The sequence below is a fragment of the Hevea brasiliensis genome, chromosome 9 (assembly GCF_030052815.1).
Source record: "Hevea brasiliensis isolate MT/VB/25A 57/8 chromosome 9, ASM3005281v1, whole genome shotgun sequence".
NCBI lineage: Eukaryota > Viridiplantae > Streptophyta > Magnoliopsida > Malpighiales > Euphorbiaceae > Hevea > Hevea brasiliensis.
Genome location: NC_079501.1, coordinates 27,423,176 through 27,444,850, shown reverse-complemented (window position 1 = coordinate 27,444,850; position 21,675 = coordinate 27,423,176). Strand labels below are relative to the sequence as shown.

At 31.7% G+C, this 21,675-nt stretch overlaps 1 protein-coding gene across 2 annotated transcripts; it reads left to right on the top strand.

The window, feature by feature from the left end:
• Positions 1-17,023: 17,023 nt before the first annotated feature.
• LOC110645420 (probable sodium/metabolite cotransporter BASS6, chloroplastic) lies at positions 17,024-21,505 on the top strand. Of its 2 annotated transcripts, XM_021798590.2 has the most exons (9): positions 17,024-17,256; positions 17,350-17,397; positions 17,509-17,612; positions 18,114-18,244; positions 19,258-19,451; positions 19,522-19,774; positions 19,861-20,114; positions 20,192-20,274; positions 20,983-21,505. In XM_021798590.2, the coding sequence occupies exons 1-9, from the start codon at positions 17,124-17,126 to the stop codon at positions 21,046-21,048; spliced, it is 1,266 nt and encodes a 421-aa protein (XP_021654282.2). In that variant the 5' UTR covers positions 17,024-17,123; the 3' UTR covers positions 21,049-21,505. The 2 variants fall into 2 exon arrangements, with proteins under 2 accessions (XP_021654282.2, XP_058009586.1); XM_058153603.1 differs by lacking the exons at positions 17,024-17,256; positions 17,350-17,397 and adding an exon at positions 17,853-17,937.
• The last annotated feature ends 170 nt before the right edge of the window (positions 21,506-21,675 follow it).

The window sequence follows — 21,675 nt, the reverse complement described above, 5'->3', positions numbered from 1 at the left end:
TATCTAATTAAATAAACTTAATTTCAATTTGAATTTAAATATTGCTTTTATCTTATTTCAATTTAAATTTAATTAAAGTGTATATATAAAAAAAATTGTGTAATTATCATTTTTCTTTATTATTGTTTTTAAATAATTATAGAATAAGAATCAAATTCCATCACTGACAATTTATTGTGTTAGGTATCATTTTAATCTTTTCTTTTAATTATTTCAAAAAAATCAATTTTATTATTTTTTTTCCATTAAAAGCATGCAGAGCTCCTCTAATTCTCAAAATGGTTAAAGCTTGCGAATTAAATTTCAATAATTTGTGCTAAAATTAAATTGGATGATTTATAAATTATTTTATAATTTTAATTGGATTGATTTATAATTTATTATTGTTGCTGTTTTCTTTTAAATTTATTTTACATTTTTCACATTTAAATTATACTTTAACAATTCATCTAATAACGAATATTGTTAACGTATAAGATTTGCTTTCCAATAAACAAAATTAACAATATAATTTAAGTATTATTCAATTTATTATTGTTTTTAAATCGACAAATAGATTTAAATAAAATAAAATAAATATATTTAAAAAATTATAAATTTAAGAAAATATAATTAAAAATGATAAAATAAATAGAAGATTGTATTATTTATAATTTATTTATAATATATGTAAAAGTACAAATAAGTTAGTGAACTTGTGAACATATAGAAATATTCTTATTTTTTAAATTATTTATGATATTACAAAATAATTATAATATTAAAATTATATTTTAATTTAATAATTTCTATTAAAATTTTAAAATTCCTCACTCGTAAAATTCATAAAAAAATATAGTGATTTGAAAATGAATTAACAAACTTTTAAAAGTTAAAAATTGTTTTTAAATACTAAAAGACTTCATTTATATTATAATTAATAATAAAATACATTATTTACAAATATGAAAATATATTTAAAAATATATAATCCTAATGTTTTAAAAATATATAGTCCTAAGTACTTTAGCTAATCATTACTTTTTAATATAAATCTTTTTCTATTAAATATTCTAATTTAAAGGACTAATTGAAGTAATATTAAAATTGGCATTTATAACTTTCCAATAAATATGATGAGATTCAAACTATTTTTTTAATAAATTATTAATCTTAATACTCAATATTGATAATGTATTTAAAACTGCTCAATATTGATAATGTATTTAAAACTACTCAATATTGATAATGTATCACTTTTAATTATGAATGCTTTTATGATTTTTAATTTTGTTATTTGATAATGAAAATTATTACAATATAAATACAAAGAGGTAAGGGGAGAGATGAAAAAAAGATAAGAGATAGACAGATTATTTAAATTATTTTCTTTTTAACATAATAATTAAAAAATGATAACGATATATTAGAATGGTTTTATTGTTTACAAATCAACGTTTAAATAGTTTTATGTCATATAATTCAAGTTCAGGAATAATATGATTATAAGGATTAAAGTTGATAGACAATATATGAAATTTACTCGAAAATTAAAAAATTCATTGAATTCTCTAATGCAAATGGAATGATATAATTTATACATTTGATGATGATCATACATACATCATATTATAATTACAAAACTCAAATTTAATTATTTTATTTTAATTATTAATTTTTCATGATATTAATAATATGGTTTTGTATATTTTTATTTTATCTTATTCATGCATGAATATAAACTTCAGTCTATTATTGGGTGTTGGAGTTGAAATAAATAATTTTGATGAGTTTTAAGATTTTTAATGAGTAATTATTTGTGATTTTGATATATATAAATTTTGATAAATGCTTTTTTCTCAATTTTATTATTTTTATCTTATTTTAAATTTTTTTCTTAGGTCAATATATTAATTAATGGAAAAAAAAAAACCAAATTGATTATGTAACACCTCAAATTTTTAAATAATTATTTTATGTGTAATTATATGATTTTTGACTGGTTTGGTGGGTCTAGTAGGGGCCATATGATATTGATGAGATGTGGATATGGGAGATATATTTTAGAAGTGTTATTTAGATCATTTGGCTAGTTGGGTAGGTCCTAGGTATGGAGGGAATTCTGCCGAATTTTCGGCAAAACTTAAATGTCCTTTGATTCTTCAAAGTTTTATTTTAAGTAAATATTGATCAGCTTGTAATGTAATTGTTTAGGTGATCTGAGTTAACTCTTCTCCTTTGCCCAGTAGCCTCAGTGATATCCGGTTAATCTGTGAGTAGATATTGATTGTACTTATAATTTCAATATTATTATGTATTCAAGGCATGTTCATGCATCACTTATAGATATATGTACTTAGTTATTTGCTAGGAATGCCATGTATTATTACATTTGTATTTGATGATGTTGTTGTGATTGTTGTTTTATAGCAATCTGAAGTTGTGTGTATTAGTTGGTGTGTATAAGTTGTGTATATGGATATGGATAGAACGGGTAGATGTGACTAGAGCTTGACTCGCTGGGACCCGATCTTTGAGTTGATCTCGGCTTTGAGTTGAGGTAGACACGGCTTTGAGTTAATCTTGCTAGCCCCCACATTTGGATATTAAGAGAAAGTCCAGCTTTAAGTTGACCTCGCTGGCAAAGGTTGGAACTAAGAAAGCTGTATAGGGAATCAGCTCCCATATATATATATGTGTGTGTGAGTGCTTCAGATTGCCTTTGCTTGACATGTCTGAACTGTGTAAAGTGTTGCATTCGTTCTTAGGGATGCACTAGACTTAGGTAGTTATAGAAATTATTTGTAAAAATAAATATCTTACTCTATGAGTCGAACGCTCACTCCTGTTCACCCTTTTTTTTAGGCTACAGGAGGACTCTTACTTGTGTTTAACCTGCTTTCTACCTTACAGGTCTCTTAGTTGCTCTATCTATGTTTATGTTGTAAATTTTGAAAGTTCTAGAACTCCGCATGTGTTAAAAGATATTTTATTTGACTTGGGATTGTAATAGATTATTATTTGAAATCTATAATTTATTGATTCTGCATATGTGGATTTGTGGATTGAATGGGTTATGTGGATGAGAGGGCTGAGCTTCCAGTGATCATATTGAGTTGTTGATGATTATAAGGGCGAGTTGAGCTCCCCAAATGATTTTATTTTGTGATCACAAGTTGAGTGAGCCAAAAACTCCCCATTGAATAGTCCAGTTTATGGCCAAATTCTGTCCAGTTAATTTCTTAAAAATGGGCTTCAATATGGGCTTTGAGATTGGACTAGAGAATAGTTAGGCTTACTATGGGTTTTGGTGGCATTATATAGATCCAAGTCTTAGTGTCGGTCTGGCCCAAAATTTGGGTCATGACAAAGTTGGTATCAGATCAAAGTAGGGACGGCGATACATAACGCCTATGAATCATGGGAACTCTCACGCGTGAACTGTGGCAAAAGCATGGCTCTCCGCCTAGGGGCTTACTGGGACAGCGATACGTAACGCCTACGAGTGCCTTGATAGGTACCCTCTTTTGCCACCAAAGACAGTGAAAGTTGGTATTAGAGCTTAGGCCCTAGATTCATGGGAAGTACATGTCTAAGGCTTAAAAAGAGTCTAATTAGGGGTTCACATGCGTAGTATAAGATCCTGTTTCGTCTTCTTCTGTAATTCTTTGTTTCTAGATTCTGTGTTATTTTCCGGGTAATATAATAGTGCTTTAGTTAGTGTCTTAGTTTTTGTGAAGTACGTAGAGATGTGAAATAGAGTTAGCAGACATATTGAGGTCTGCCATGGGGATACGTATTCCAAAGAAATGTTATGTTTCTATCATAGTGGGGCTAAATGATGTGCCTATCTAGTGCAAGACATGAGTACTTGAAGGTGAACTATGACAACGTAGCTATCCCAGATGGGAGAGGGAGTACCACTGCTAGCAGTCATTGGTGGGTAGCCCAGTCAGAGTAAGTGTATAATATTAGTGGGTTCAAAAGAGATAAGAGGTTAGGGAAGTCTGGTAAATTGGGACGTACTGTAGTAACTATGCAATATTCTCGATATTTATGCTGTAAGTTGCAAATTACAGTACTGACATGGGATTATTGTGTAGAGCTACGTGCTTCCCCACGGTGTTCCATGATGAGAGTGTTTGCAGGTAATCTTTGGTTTGGTATAGATATGACAAAACAGAGTTCTATATTTGGAGAGGAGTTGGAAACTCCTAGTTAGGGGTTTAAAATCCTTGAGTTAGAATATCAAAGGCCATAGTTAGGTGATAGCTAAAGTTAGTGACTCGATTATCCTAGCATGAGCTTGAGTTATATCAGGAGTTACCATAAGATTAGATGTTTTAATATAGTCACAAGTAAAGGTAGCACTTGCAGAGTGAGATCATTTGGTCTCCAATGTGGGGTCTTGGACAATTTTAGCATTACAATTGACGTTATGCCTAAAATTTAGTAAAAATAGTATCTTTTTTTATGTGGTATCAAGGCCCATATATGACTTTGCTCCCCTTCATAACTTGTGAAATGAAGCTTTATGGAGTTTACAGTATAATAAGAGAGCATATAGGTTGACATGGTTATGGCAAGGTGACAGAAGCAGTAATTCTTTTACAGTCAGTTGTAATGTAGGGTATGGTTTTTATCTTTTCAAGAGAGACAGAAGGTTACTACTATTGATGGTGACCTATAAAATAATGTCCCAAATGGGTCTATAGAGTGTGATAGAGAGTTGTCGGCTCATGTATCCTGGAAAGGGTACAAGTTCCATTGTAGGAGCCATAAGTGATAAGATCATGATGGATGTAAAGCCTTTGATTTGAATGGTGGGTTTGGATACCCAGTATCTTAAGTTTTGGCTAAGTGAGTGGATATAGGAAAATAGAATCCCTGCAGATTCCCTCATCTTTTGGCTAAGTGAGTGGATATAAGAAAATAGAATCCCTGTAGATTCCCTCATTGAGATTATGTAGTATAAAGGACAGAAACAGAGATCACATAGTGAATGCATGGCTACTATTCCCTGAGTTCCTCCTTAGCTTCTTATTGCTCAAGACAAAAGTATACTCTAAGTAAAGGAAAGGATAAGGACAGAAATTAGCATAGATAAATCATAAAATATGTATATATATAGAAGAAGTGCAGAAGGAAAATATAAAATAGTTGGTTTAGATGTAGCAGAAGAAATAACACAAATGCCAGTGAAAGTGCTAATTAGAGTAATATGAGGACCAATTCTAAATAACACCAAGGTGTAGATGATTGATAGAGATGGTGAAAAAGTACAAGTTTTTGGCATGGCGATCAGTTTAAGAAAGAGAATAGAGCTAAAAAATAAAATAATCAAAGTTTGATTTTGGGTAAGAGAAAAAGAGTCAGCTAAAGAATAAATTGAAAAGCCCAGATCAAGATAAGATTAGGAAGAGTAGAGTTAAGATACAAAAGAGGCAAATGTGGTTCTAAAGAAGGTAAACGAGGTAAACAGAAGGGTAAGGATATGGAGAGCTTAGAAAAGGATGACATTAGGGAGAACATTTGTCATGGTATAAGACCCAAAAGTACAACGTTTGTCATGGTAGATGACCTAGAAGTGCAGAACTCAGAGCAGGTCATAATTGATGCAGTGTTAGGAGCTTAAACCTAGAGCACAGAGTTGTAGGATTTGGATTAGATTTTGTCTGTTTTCCGTCCCCAAGGTAGAATAAGGGGCAATGGGATAAAAACCCTTTAGATTATTAACAGTATGAGGCAAGTTAAGTAAAGTATTCAACCAAAGCAGGTAGTAGCTATAGGGTGTGTAATGGTAGTTTGAGCTGTCCTATTACGCAGAAAAGCAAAGTCAGTAGATAGTAAGTTGAATAAAAGTCAACCTAATGGATTCAATTATGCTTGATGAGAAAAGAATAAGGGATAATGACACATAGGCTTTAGGTTAGACTATTGAGATAATGAGAAGGTAATTAAAGATTTATTATGAATGTTAGGCAAATGTTTTTAGTGTGATCAACAGAGTCAATTTGCAGTAAAGCAACAGTGACAGAACAATAATAGGGGTAGAATGGGAAGCGACGGGTATAGGTAGTTATAAGTCACTAGAAGTTTAAGGATCAAAATAATAGTTATAGGTAAAGGTAGAGTTAATACTGGAAGAATCTGTTAATGAGAGGTATCTCCCAAAATACAATAGAAGGCAAGCGACAAGATAAATATAGTATATCAGGATTGGATAGTGGTATAACAGAGGGTTGGTGAGGCTGATATCCTATAGGTAGAGCATAACTTTTGCAAGGAGATGATAAAATTTGAAGAAAAAAAATCAAGAGACATGGGTTAAACATTATTACACGAAATCATATGTAGTTAACTGTAGGAGGATATTTCTCCTTCTCTTCAAGTTTAGCTCGTACTTTTGGCTCTAGAGGGTTATATAAGGAACGGAGACTGGGTGGAGGTGACCCAGTTATTTGAGAGCTTAGTAGGCAGCAGTTCATATACAATCTCCTGATATAAGAATGATGGCAAGTGCATACCTAATGTGAAGGATGGATGGATGATTAGGGTAATGACAGGAATTAGATCAAGTTAGTTACCAAGGCTTATAGCTCTTCTTAACTATAAATTGTAGGGAGTGCTATCTGTGGATGAGATTCGATGGATGAAACTTTTACTAATGGGTAGATTCAAGGTTGAAGTCTGAAAAACTGTAGGCAATAGATGTGGCTACATCAAGAAGAATAAATACATAAAATATCTTGTCTAGGATTGTGGTACAACACACATTTCTCACTGCTATGACAATTTAGGTGGAACTTATAGGTTCAAGGATACTTATCTAATCATGAAGTGCAATTCTTTATAAAGGATAGTAGAGGACGATAATGTTTTGGTGGTCATATTAGGAAGGAGGAACAAGAAGGATCATCCATGGTGAATGGCCTGTGTTCCATAAAATGAGTAGTAGGTTAGTACTATTGTGACATCCTTTATCCATTTACAGTGTAGGCGAGCAAGGCATGTCACACTCGGTGCCAGAGCGCCTTAACTTATCTTATAACATTTCCTAGTATTCACATTTTATTTTATTAATTTAGGTCAATTTACTGATCGGAGAAACTGACAGAGTTTTCCCTAAATTATTCACAATTTTGGCGAATCCCACCTGTTTAAAAGCTCAATAATAATTTCAGACATATAAATTTTTCATAATCTCAAGCTTCATCTCATTTATCTCAAACTCAAATTTTTATTCATTCATTCCATACATAGTAAATTCAGACTCACATTCATAAAGAGATGCTCAATTTCATTAATTTACAAAATTTAAAAATAATTACATAAGTTTATAAGTTACATAATAAAATGAAAGTCTAACTATAAAATACAAAATCACTGACAGGCCTAGTGGGTCCTATCAAAATATACTGCATGGATGAGGTGACACCAGACACGAATGCAGATCAAAACTCTGATTCTCAGTCTAAAGCCTACTAGGCTCACGCTCCTGGTCTCCAGTACCTACGCGTGGCAAAAAGGGACGCGCTAAGCATACAGCTTAGTGATGCCAATATAAAATAAAAATAAACTAAATAAATAAATGCAAAAAATTATGATGTTATTTCATGCAGACTGAATTTTTAATAATTATTCGTAATATTCTTACTTTAGTGATTTTTTTATATTCATTATTTAATTGTAAATTTTTTAAGATTTATTTTAGTTGCCCAAGTAACCTATACTAGTTGACTGGACTGGATAAATGGATAAACTAACACTGGGTACAAGGTACCTAGGGCCATCACACCATCGATCACATAGTGTCTACTAGATATGCAACAGAACAGCTAACAAGCCATAATAATCATCGGGCACAAAGCCAAGTATGTCAAGAGTATCAAAATGACCAAAAACCATAATATTACAAAATGGCACTAAATGCCATAAATTACAAAATGGCATGAAGCCATAAGCAGTACTGCAATCGGAATCCTATTGACATGCCAATCTATCAAAACTAATCATACTAGGCATACTAGGGCATATTAATAAAGTTAGGTGTTTAGTTCTTTGCATTTAATATTATGGAGGTTACTATTCATATTACTATTTATGCAAAATATTGACTTTGTCATAATTAATAGGTATGTAATTTCTAAATATACTATAATACCACATTTTGAATTTTACATTTATTGGCATTAGTTGCCAATTTCAATTCAAGGCTCATTAAAATTTCAGATTTGGTCACTTATGTTTACTGTTCCATTATATCATTCTATAATGGGAATTTGGCTAAATTTGCTTCATCAAAGTTGTTCCTTAATGTCTCTACTTTAATTCCCTTTTTGAATCACTCTATTTTGAGTTTTGTAACTCATGTAATGATATTTTTACCATAACTGGCCGGATTGGTTATTGTCCAGAATTTCTGGGCAAATTTGATTCTATCAGTTTTGGCGAGCTAATTTTGGTTAGCAATTTGAATAGGTTATGGTCAGAATTTGAGTTTTAGTTCTTCATGAAAGTTGTTCTAATATATCTAAGCTTTCCATGAGTCTAAAAATCAGATTATTTGGACCTCTCTACATAAAGTTATGGCCATTTGAACCAATACTATTCATTTGGTCATTTTTTCCAGGTCTAAATTTTGGTTACCCGGAATTAGGCAAATTTTAGGTAACTTTAAGTTGGTTTTCTAGTCAGGGTCTTCTCATAAAAAATGTGGCATTATATCCTTAATTTTACCTCCAATTAGCCTTACACCAATTGAAGCTACACAAGTTAACTTATTACTGCCCAAACCCAGTGGACTCAAGTCCAGAATTTTTGGCACATCGGGCAGCTTAACCATTTCACCATTCAATACCATAATTCATTCCAAATTAAGGTCAATTCACCTCAAATGGTCACTAATTGACCATTAGAACACCAATTCACCATCAATTTAGCAAAACTCTAATTTAGCTCAAACCCTAATTCCCAATTCTCAATCTTGCACCACACATGAAAATCAAAGTTCTAATACATATATTCTCATTATAGACCATCACTATACCACTTTAATTCCATTAAATTCATCAAAACCATCTTTAATTCATGGCTACCAAAATTTAGGGAAGGTATAACATGCATAATTTGTTTCAATTACAACAATTTCTCACTTAATTCATGGTTCTAATAAAGAATATAAAGAGAGAGAGAAAGGAATTGGCACTAACCTCTTGAAACAAGATTCTAGGATTCCGATTTTTCACTTTCTCTTCAATTCTTGGCATCCAAACACTTTAGCAAGGTGAGATGTCAAGTTTTGATGAAGGAAATTATGGATTTTATGGTGGAAATCAAGAAATTTGAAGGTTGATGAAGAAAGAGATATGAAGGAGTGAGAGAGAGAATTCAGCCAAGCTTATGAGGACGAAGATGGCTGATTTTTTTTTGTGTAATTATTTCTTTTTTTTGGCTTTTATAGTTAGTCTTGTTTAATTGTGATTGGATAAGAAATTTTTAATTGCATCATCATGACTCATGCATGATTTCATAATTGAGTTTTAATTTCATTTTATTTTGTTTTTCTTTCTTCTTTCTTTTACTCATTTTTAATTAAATTTTTAGCAATATTTATTCACTTTTTAGGACATAAACCTCACTTAATTAAATGGACAAGTTGGTCAAAAATCATCTTTGAATGTTGAATAACCAAAATGCCATTCGTTTCGCTTATCAAGTTAAAATTGTCTATACCGATTTATAAAATTTTCTTAGCATTTTCTTGGCATTTTATTGTCATTTAAGCCTCAATAACTCTTCACTGGAGTCCCAAAAATTATTTCATAGGGTTCTCATTGAGTCTAGGGTCGGCAACTGTCTTCACAGCCGCTTTCCGTTAGAGTTACCCATCGTCGTAGCTTCAGCTAATTTGACCTCTTTGCATTTAATTTCTTAAATTTTTTTCTTAATTTTTCTTGTCATTATTTGAATTATTTATGACTCCTCACTCTAGTTTAAATATAGTTCCAGACATTCTGACTGTCCGGACAGACATTAGTTACTGGAACAGTAGAATGTACGGACTACCTAAAGTGAAGGCATTACAACTATAGTGTGACACTATATAGTAGATGTGCTAGTGAAAACTAATCACAGAGTTAAGATTAAGAAATAATAAAAAGGTGTATTCTATATTCCTAAAGTGGAAGAGTTTAGCTTTGATGGTGACAGGAGTATAACTCCATATAACTTAGTGTCAGCCATTAGTGCTAGAAAGATGTTAAGGCGTGGGTGGGGTATTTGGCACTAGTGAGGGACTTGATTGAAGGTACTGATGTGGAGAATTTACTTGTTATCAAAGAATTTGTAAATGTGTTTCCTGAAGAGCTTCCACCGGATAGGGAGATAGAGTTCTGCATAGATATTGTACTAGGTGCAAATCCCATTTTTATGCCGTCTTATAGGATGGCACCAGCAAAGCTAAAGGAACTGAAGGAGCAACTACAAGAGTTATTGGATAAGGGTTTCATCTGACCAAGCACTTCACCTTGGGGTGCTCTTGTTCTGTTTGTGAGGAAAAAGGATGGAATTTTGAGGTTGTGTATTGATTATAGACAATTGAACAAAGTGACTGTTAAGAACAAATATCTACTTTCTCGAATTGATAACCTGTTTGATCACCTATAAGGAGCAAGGTACATTTCAAAAATAGACTTACGGTCAGGTTATCACTAGTTGAGGATTAGAAGTGAGGATATGCCAAAGACAACGTTTAGGACTAGGTGTGATCATTATGAGTTCTTGGTGATGTCTTTTGAACTTACTAATGCACAACCGACCTTTATGGACTTAATAAAGAGGGTGTTTAGGCCGTTCCTAGATCACTTTATCCTTGTATTCATAGATGACAATTTGCTGTATTCTTAAACTGAAGAAGAGCATGTGTGGCATGCAGTAACTAATTGGCTTAGGCCTACTACAGTCACCGAGGAGAGAAGTTTTCTAGGCCTAGCAGGTTACTATAGGTGTTTTGTGTAAAATTTCCCCTGAATAGTAGCTCCTCTAATACGGTTGACTCGAAAAGAATGTCTCGTTCTTCTGGTCAGATGAATGTGAAGAAAGCTTCCAGAAGCTTAAGGACTGTTTAACTACAACTCCTATGTTGACTTTTTTAATGAGTGGAGAAGGGTATAAGTGTACTGTGATGCTTCTGGAGTTGGGTTGGGGTCTGTCTTGATGTAGTATGATAAAGTAGTGGCTTATGCTTCAAGGTAGTTAAAGAAGCACGAGCAAAACTACCCCACTCATGATATAGAAATGGCGGCTATAATCTTTACACTAAAAATCTAGAGGCATTACCTATATGGTGAAATGTGTAAAATATACATTGACCATAAAAAGCTTAAAGTATATTTTTTAACAAAGGGATTTAAATTTGAGGCAGAGGAGATGGATGGAGTTCTAAACAGCTGGTTACATAAGACAGGCAGGAGTTGGTACAATGACCTTATGGCAAAAAGTAGACTAGAAGCTTATAATATCATAGAACTAAGAAGTACATGTGCTTTTATAATGGAGAAAAGTCTTGCTAACACTTCAATGGCTAAATAGGATTAGCAATAATTTCCGATAAGATGCATACAAAGGGAGTTATTTCAGAAAGGCGCTTAATGATACATTATATGATAGGAAGTGTATATCCCCTCTGTGTTAGATAGAAGTTGGGGAGGCAAGAGTACATGATTTAGATCTAGTATAGTATACTGCAAAGATGGTTTCTTTGATCAGAGAACGTTTAAAGACAGCTTTCAGTAGGCAGAAAAATTAAGTAGATTTAAGGTGGAACGATATAGAATTTGCAATGGGTGACTATGTGTTCTTAAAGGTTTCTCCTATGAAAGAGATTATGAGATTTGGAAAGAAAGGCAAGTTAACACCCCGTTATATAAAACCTTTTGAGATCACGAATAGTGGGAGCAATTGCCTATCAGTTGAAGTTGCCATCAAACCTTTCTCATGTCCACCCACTATTCCCCATTTCTACACTTAGGAAGTATGTTCTCGATTATTCTTATGTGTTGCAACCAGACACAGTAGACATAAATGAGAATTTAACCTTTGAGGAGCAACCAGTAGCCATAGTAAACTATCAGATGAGACAGTTTCGGTCAAGGCAGATCTCTATGGTTAAAGTCCTATAGAGGAGTCAGTCTGTGGAGAAATGTACTTAGGAGTCAGAGTGAGATAAATACAACAAGTACCCATATTTATTTGATATATAACTGTGTCATTGCTTTGCCTTGTGTAAAATTTGAGGATAAATTTTTTTTAAGGCGGGAAGAATGTAACACCTCGATTTTTTTAAATAATTATTTTATGTGTAATTATACAATTTTTGACTGGTTTGGCAGGCCCAGGAGGGGCCATATGATGTTGATGAGATGTGAATATGGGAGATGTGTTTTAGAAATGTTATTTGGATCATTTTGTAGGTTGGGTTGGTCCTAGGTATAGGGGAAATTCTGTCAAATTTTAGGCAAAACTTAGGATGTCCTTTGGTTCTTCAAAGTTTTGTTTTAAGTAAATATTGATCAGTTTGTAATGTAATTGTTTAGGTGATCCAGGTTAACTCTTCTCCTCCACCTAGCCACCTTAGTAATCTCTAGTTAATCTGTGAGTAGATATTGATTTTACTTATAATTTCAATATTATTATGTATTCAAGGCATGTTCATGCATCACTTATAGATACATTTACATAGTTATTTGCTAGGCATGCCTTGTATTACATTTGTATTTGATGATGTTGTTGTAATTGTTGTTTTATAGCAATTTGGAGCTGTGTGTATGAGTTGGTGCATATGAGTTGTGTATATGGATATAGATAGGATGGGTAGATGCGACTGGAGTTTGACTCGCTGGGACCCGATCCTTATTATGGAAAAGTCGGGAAGGCACGACTTTGAGTTGATCTCGCTGGCCCCCACATTTGGACATTAAGAGAAAGTCCGACTTTGAGTTAACCTCGCTGGCATTGGTTGAAACTAAGAGAGCTGTATAGGGGATCAACTCCCATATATATATATATGTGTGTGTGTGTGTGAGTATGGATTGACACACGGGTGTATGAATGCTCCAGATTGCCTTTGATGTGATTATGGCTTGACCTGTTTGAACTGTGCAAATGTGTTGCATTCATTCTTAAGGATGCACTAGATTTAGGTAGTTATATAAATTATTTGTAAAAATCAATATTTTACTCTATGAGTTGAACGCTTACTCCTGTTCACCTATTTTTTTTTCTAGGCTACAGGAGGACTCTTACTTGTGTTTAACATGTTTCCTACCTCGCAGGTCTCTTAGTTGCTCTATCTATGTTTGTGTTGTAAATTTTGAAAGTTCTAGAACTCCGCATGTGTTAGAAGATATTTTATTTGACTTGAGACTGTAATAGATTATTATTTGAAATCTGTAATTTGTTGATTCTGTATATGTAGATTTGTGGATTGAATGGGTTATGTGGATGAGGGAGCTGAGCTACCAATGATCATATTGAGTTGTTGATGATTGTAAGGGTGAGCTGAGCTCCCCAAATGATTTTATTTTGTGATTACAGGTTGGGTAAGCAAAAAACTTTTTGTTGGATAGTCCAGTTTATGGCTAGATTTTGTTCGGTTGATTTCTTAAAAATGAGCTTGAATATGGGCTTTAAGGTTGGGCTACAGAATAGTTAGACTTACTATGGGTTTTGAGGGCCTTATGTCAACCCAAGTCCTAATGTCGATCCGGCCCAAAATTTGAGTCATAAACTCCAATGGTTTCATTTCTCAACGATAAAAAGAATGAATGTTAGACAAAATAATAATAATAATAATAATAATAATAATAATAATAATAATAATAATAATAATAATAATAATAATAATAATTTGATCGATCATGATATAATAATAAATAATTTAATATTTGCACAAAAAACCAATTTAATATAATTTAAAATATCTCATAATTACATTTTACAATTTTTTTTAGATAATAAAAATATTAATTATAATATTTATCACCACAATGAAAAAATTTTACAAAACCTTTTTAAAAAGATAAGTATTTATACAGTCACTAATGATACTTACAGTCAAATTTTTAATACCAGATGTATTAATATGCATAAAAAACGTTAGAGTTAATAATCATATAACATATAGTTGTCAAGAAAATTAAAATTATCATATTTCTAGAAATTTTCTCTCATAATTTTATAATATTAAATATTTAAAAAAAATTATTTATAACAATAAAATAATAAATATAACAACATTTCAAATATCTTATAAAGTAATTACACACATTAAATTTTTTATTAAGATTTCCTGGATATTGGATTTGACTGGATTGAGAGTCTCCTGAAAATCAAAGAACAGGTGAGGACCAGTGGTGGTTGGCAACCACTCCGATACTCAAGTCAGTAATTGGATTATGAGTTGAGTATTTAGTATAATAGAAGTGAGAGTATTATTTGAATACCTGTTTTTGAAGCTTTATTTTGTTTTTATAGTGATTAGGATAAAATCTTTGCCAGATCCTCGCCGATTCTCTATTTAAGTTATAACGGTAACCTTCCTTTGATTATGCTGAGAATTAAGCGTGATCAGTAGCGTAGTCGGTTGTATGATCTCCGTTTGGTCCGAGCTTGGAGAGTACCGATCTCTCTGATATTGTCTGATCTCTTTGAAATGGGTCAGAACATTATTTGGGCTTTCCTCAAAGCTCAGTGTCTTTGAAATCAAATGGGCGAACTCTATCAGATGTAGAGCTCGGATGGGAGAACTCTACCTGATTCTGAACTTGAATGGGTGGACAGTTCGGTTTTAAGTTCATAGAGTCAAGCTTCAGTTGGATCGATTTATTGTTTTTTATATCATTAACAGTCACAAAAATGATGCTTGCCTTTTATTTAAATAATTAAATTTAATAATTTATTTTTTATATAAATAAAATAATTAAATTTTATAAATAATTTAATGCATGTGAAACATATGTACTTCAAAAACTAATAATTATAAATATAAATATATAATATATATTTTTGACACTAAATATATAATATAATTAAATAATTATCTTTTTAATTATATTATAATATTACGTATTTTATAATAAAAAAATTCCTGACTAATTTATGTAAGCTTTTTTTAATAAAAAAATAAGACAATTAAAATTATATATTTTTATTAATAATTAGTTGCTATCAGCCTATCACTTAAGAGTAACTTGATTAGTTTTTATTCATTTTTAAAATACAGAGATTGAAAAATTTTTAAATTCAAGTCGTTATATATATAGTTAATAAAAAAAAATATTTTACTATTATAAATAATATATATATATTGTAAAGTATTCAAAATAAAACAAAGGGTGGACTTAATTTTTCCCAATATGTTTGGGCCAAAATTGTTGATTCCCTTGCAATAATCCCTTTAAATTAATTTTCATTTTATAATATTAAAATTTGAAAAATTGTTGAATTCACTAATATGTAATATATATTTTTTGTAATTTATAAATAATTTTTTATATGCCATTTCTTATATGCATATGAATAATCATTAAACTTTAAAATTTACTTGTAGTTTTTGAATTTAGACATTCTAATATAATCTTTTTTTTTTTAATTTGTAACATAATATTTTTAATTTTAATTTAATAAATTATAATTTTTCTAACCTATTATAATTAATTTCATAATTATCATTATTATTTTTATAAATAAAAAAATAATTAACTTAAATATCCCTAAATAACCAACCATTTCCCTCCATTGTTTGTTGCTTCCCTCTGCATCCGTCTCTCTCTGTCTCTTATCAGTATCACAAACTCCATCTCTCTCCCTCATGCTCTATTCATCTCTCTTCATCACTCTCTATCTCTCTCCTTCACACTCTTGATCTCTTTCACACGCTAATACTTCCTTTCTCCCTCATACAGTATGCACTCCTAAACTTTCTAAATCTAAATCTAAATACAATCCAAACTCATTCGGCTTAATCTAACCCTTTAATTTGATTATACCCATCAGCAGCCAATACAGCGTTGCATCCATTCACCTTACCGTTGGGCTTGTATTTTACCTTAAAAGCCCATTTAGAGCCAATAGTCTTCTTTCCTCCATTCTTCTTTAAGTGCAGCTAATTTTTAGAAATTTTTTTTATCTACATTCGATTTATTATATACTTAAAAAAAAGAATGTATGATGATGAGATATATTAATAAAATATATAAATTTTATATTATTATATTTTGAATTTATAATAATTTATTTATTTTTAATATTTTTATTCAATTTTTTTAAAATACTAACTCGATCGGCTTCAAAACAATAAAAACTTATCATTTATAACACATCTCGTATGATGCTTATACACAAAGCAGTTAGAGTTTTCTCACAACTTAGATGGCAACAGAAAAAATACTTATGAAAATTATTATATTTAAATTTAAATTTAATTAATATTTTTAAAATTTAAATTTAAATTTAATTAATATTTTCAAAATTTAAATTTATTTTAAACTTGATTAAAATTTATTATCAACTACTAAAATTCATTTTAAAATATTATTATTAAAAAATATCTGAATTTATTTAATTTTATATATTTTAATTAATAATTTATATAAAATTTTATTTTTCATTAATAATTTATATTTTAAAATCTTAATAATTTCATAAAATATTTACATTTTATTTTATTTAAAATAAAAATATAAAATTTGTAAATATTATTATAGAAAAATATATATTTTATATTCAATTAAATATTTATATAAATAAATAATAAATATTTAATATATAAAATTTAAATTTATTATGAGTATTATTTTTTAAATTTAAATTTATTTTAAATTTAATTATATATTATTTAAATTTATTCAATCATATTAAATATTTATAAAAATTTAATTTATTATATATTAAAATATAAATATATAAAATTTATATATTTAATAAATAAATCTACGTTAGATAAAAGAAAAAAACATGCCAAAAATGCGGTTAGACGGTCAAACTAACTAGCTAATAAAATTTTCCCACCACTAATCTTCATCAAAGCCCCCCATCGCACTGGAGCTTTATTTTGTGCTCTGGTTGGAATTTACCAAGAAAAAATGAGTTTCAACGCTAAGCAATGTCAGATTCAACGCCCGTATATCTCTCAATTCCATACCCAAAACAATCCCCATGTTCGGAAATGTACTCCTCTTCCACTTTTCACTCGAAAATGCTTCCACGAGCGTTCAGGTTTGATTCGTCTTTATTATTATTTTTTTATTTTTTCAATAGTCTCGCTGGTAGAATTTTCTAAACGATTGCTTGCTTATATTTGTTTGTTAGAGTTGCGCTCTGTGGGTTTTTCAGTTCAGTTAAACCCCCAACCTAAGTGTGAGTTTGAGTTTATCCTTGTTTCCATTTTTTTAGTTTTATTGATTCTTCTCGGCATGGTTTCAATGGGTTTCTTTCTTTCAAATGAGTGTGTTTGTATTGATGTTGTAGTAGCTGGAAACCCAAGAATTTTATTGAGCAGATGCTTACCAGGAAAGTTCTCGGATCCTTTCGAACAGGATCCAGGTCAGAATTCTATAACCGAACAAAATAAGGTACGCACATGTTTATTGGATTGATAACAGAGTTAACGTGCATAAGTTTCCTAGGAGTTTGCAGACCAAATTGAATTCTTTTATTATATGGGTTAGTAGGAATATCGTTTCTGCGATTACTGATGTTACTCAGATGCCTTATGGTTTCATTTCTTATGATCCTTGGTAGGATTGATAAAGAAAATTAGAAAATCTCTAGTAAAGTATAGAGGGTTAACCACATACATGCTAACAAAACAGGAAAGACTATCTTTTTCGGACATATCAATGAGTGTGAGCGGCTGTGCATGAACAGATGACAATAATGTTATTCAGTAGGAGAAAGGTATCACAAAATCTGAAATTAAATTTAGTCTGATTCCTTTTTTATTTGCTTGTTTAGACTTGCATGTGTTTTGTTCCTTTGTAGAGATACTTCACTAGTTTGTGTTCACTGCCATATGTGTGATGTTAGTTATCCCAGGCTCGTGTTGATGTTACTTGCTGCATTTCTCATTTCAGATGGTTGAGCAGAAGAAGTTTTCTGTGGTGGATATCTTGAAGCAATCAAATTCACTTCTGCCTCATGTAGTTCTTGCTAGTACACTGTTGGCTCTTGTTTATCCACCCTCTTTCACATGGTTTACCACCAGGTTGTTACAAGTTTCTCTAGAGTGATCAATAATATACCATGCTTATGTTTTTGAGAGCAATTTGAACTTTGATGTGAGAATTATTTTAGTTTGTAATCCTTTCTGTGATTTGTGCTGAAGTGATTTAATAGCGCTGAGAAGAGTTATTTGAGAGAGAGAGAGAGAGAGAGAGAGAGAGAAGAGAAGAGAAGAGAAGGTCAATTTTGCATCCATGCTGGGATGCCAATATTAAAAGGATTCTTCAAGGAAGCTGGTACTTCCTGCTTCATAGCATGGCTCAAAAGGGTATAGAAAGACAGCCAGCCCTCATTGTTCTCACCTTTCTAAGTACATGTCTATTTTGTAGTTTTAAAAGAAGCATCTTGTTCTTCTAGACGTAATTTGGTTGCATTGTTGACCAAGTCTCAATTTTATTGGTAAAAAAAAAAAAGCATGTGGATTGCACAGAAAAATTAAGAAAATGAAATGAAGAAAACAATGTTGTTAACTGTTGCAGTAAGTCTTTTCATGTGGTTGCTTTGTTACATAATCAGTGCATTTTTCTTGTTTGTTTGATGCGCTCCTGGTGCAGAAAATTTCATCAGGAAATAATTATAAATACATGACATTATTTTTTATTGCTCCTCTTCCTTTTTTCTCAAGTGCAAAGTGGAATATATGTTATCTATACATCTTATGATGTCTTGATTATCATTTTTTTTTGTAGACTATATGTGGAAAATCCTATGTGAATTTTCTGTAAATGTCTGAATAGTTATGGGAAAATGCAACACTTTTGTTCATTTAAAACCCTCCTAAAATTGAGTAGCTGATTTATTCATCTCTAAAATATAAGGCTAAGCCAAATACTTTTGTGCAACCACATTGTATGGGGGGATTTGAGCACTAAATTATTAGGGCTGTACCAGATGATTATTTTAAAAGGTTTATGCAAAAAGTAAATTCCAGGATGCAATAGAATCAAATAAACTTTTGTGAATTTGTATTATTATGATTTTTCTTTTGATCCATAGGTACTATGCTCCTGCATTAGGGTTTTTGATGTTTGCTGTTGGGGTCAATTCCAGCGAAAAGGATTTTATTGAAGCATTCAAGAGACCAGCAGCTATTTTGGCTGGTTATTTTGGTCAATTTGTTGTGAAGCCTATTCTTGGATATTTCTTTGGCATAATTTCTGTATCAATGTTTGGTCTTCCTACTCCTATAGGTGAGATTCTATCTGTCTTACCTCCAGAGCTGCTAAGGCTGTGCTAACATTTTGTGAATCTATGAGCTAGGTGCTGGGATCATGTTAGTATCTTGTGTTAGCGGGGCCCAGCTTTCAAATTATGCTACTTTTCTGACTGACCCACCAATGGCTCCTTTAAGCATTGTCATGACATCATTGTCTACTGCTACTGCGGTTTTTGTTACACCCTTATTATCGTTCTTGCTTATTGGAAAGAGACTGCCTGTTGATGTAAAAGGAATGGTATCCAGCATTCTGCAGATAGTAGTCGCCCCTATTGCTGCAGGATTGTTTCTAAACAGGTGATAATCTCTCTTGTTAAGTGTTGGAGTGATATTTTGCTGAAGAGTCAACACGTAGTCAGCTTCATATATTATTATTTCTACAGGTTCTTTCCCAGGATTGCTAATTCTGTTAGGCCATTTCTGCCTCCTCTTTCAGTACTCGTGACAGCCTGTTGTGTTGGGGCACCACTTGCTATTAATGTCAAGTCAGTTGTATCGCCTTTTGGAGCTACCATATTATCACTTATTATTTCATTTCATCTGCTGGCATTTGTGGCTGGTTATGTTCTTACTGGTCTTGTCTTCCCCAAGGCACCTGACCTAAAAGCACTTCAAAGAACAATGTCGTTTGAGACCGGTACAGCCTTTATGATTAATTCTGTCAAATTTACTGACGTCTATGTCATTCTGGCTGACAATATTGTTCCTTTGCAGGAATGCAAAGCAGTCTTCTGGCCCTTGCACTTGCAAATAGGTTTTTCCAAGATCCACTTGTGGCTGTGCCTCCAGCAATCTCTGTAAGTTAAATGGCAGATTTTCTTCCTGTTATATTCCATTTTTCTTTATATAAGAGAAAATGAAGCAAGGTTCATAGTTTTCTTTCTATAGTGGCGGCCATTGTAGCAGGACATTAAACAGGGAAATCTGTTATATTTTCATTGCAGCCATCTTTTTCACTGATCAATTCAACATTTAGTATTAGTTCACATGAGTAGACGTCATTGACAGTTACTTTATTAATATCTTGCATCTTTATGTGTGAAATGGTCTCAAGCTTTAAGTATATTGGTTCAGCTTTTGATATTATATCTGAGAAATGTTACAAACTCACTCCTAAATTTTTGGCGATCTAATTGTTACCTTTAGTATGTGTGGAAAGGTCCCCCCTGGTTTTTACATAAATGCACTGTATTACATAATGTCAACAATTAAGTTAGATGAGGGTTACTTCAGTTAAGTCTTTAGTTTGCTGGAAGGATAATGAAATGTTTCGATTTATAATACTTCTTTGTAGGTAACACATTGCGTTCACTTTTCTTCTAGCTGTCAATTCCTTAGAATTTATTGACAATTAGACCACGTTATAATACCATTCAGGCTGCACAATATGCTTGCCAAAAGACTTATTGCATGTAATGCAGATTTACTGCTGTTTCTCTGTATTATCTGGCTTTCAGCATCGCTTATCTATCTTGAGAATCATTTACCATTTCTGTGATTTGCAGACTGTAATGATGTCTTTGATGGGCTTCTTTCTTGTAATGGTTTGGTCTAAGAAGAAAGAAGTATGAGGAAACATATCTTGTTCAAATTTCTGGAGTTTGATATATTGCAACTATGTCCTTTGCTGACTTGGTAATAGTTTTGATGGGTTTCTCTCTCATTGTTCCTTGTGTTGAGAAAAAGGAGTAGCAACAACAAAAACTAAACTGAGATATCATTCTCCTGGGGTCAGATACATTCCTGTAACCATGCAGCTGTCGAAAAGCTTGTGAAGAAGGATCATATAGATTACTTTTGTTTCTGTATGTAGCTCATTTCTGACAGGTCAAGGAACTCAGGTGTATAATTTATCTCTATTGATTGTAGTTGAGAGACATGCTAAGAATCATGATAAATTCTGCATCAGAAAATGTATGCAAACCACACGAACTGAAAGTTGTCACATCTCAAAACACTTATACTTGCTGTTATATGACCCTTTGTATTTGTTGGGATCTTTATGAACTTGCACCTTTGAGAAGCGTATGAGGCCTGTTCTGCTCTGAGTGACTGAGCTGTCATGTGAAAGTTTGCAGCAGTGTTTTTAAAACCAGAATTGACCAGTTCGAATACGTATGGATTAATTGGGAAGTAAAACTAAAAAGCAGTAAAGCTACATGTCGTTTATGGATGGGCGTGCTGCTTGTGTTGATGAT

Coding starts and splice junctions, on each gene's coding strand:
- LOC110645420 (XM_021798590.2), top strand. CDS start 17,124: ATGAGTTTCAACGCTAAGCAATGTCAGATTCAACGCCCGTATATCTCT. Junction 17,613..18,113: donor CTATAACCGAACAAAATAAG/GTACGCACATGT, acceptor TTCTCATTTCAG/ATGGTTGAGCAGAAGAAGTT. Junction 18,245..19,257: donor TTCACATGGTTTACCACCAG/GTTGTTACAAGT, acceptor TTTGATCCATAG/GTACTATGCTCCTGCATTAG.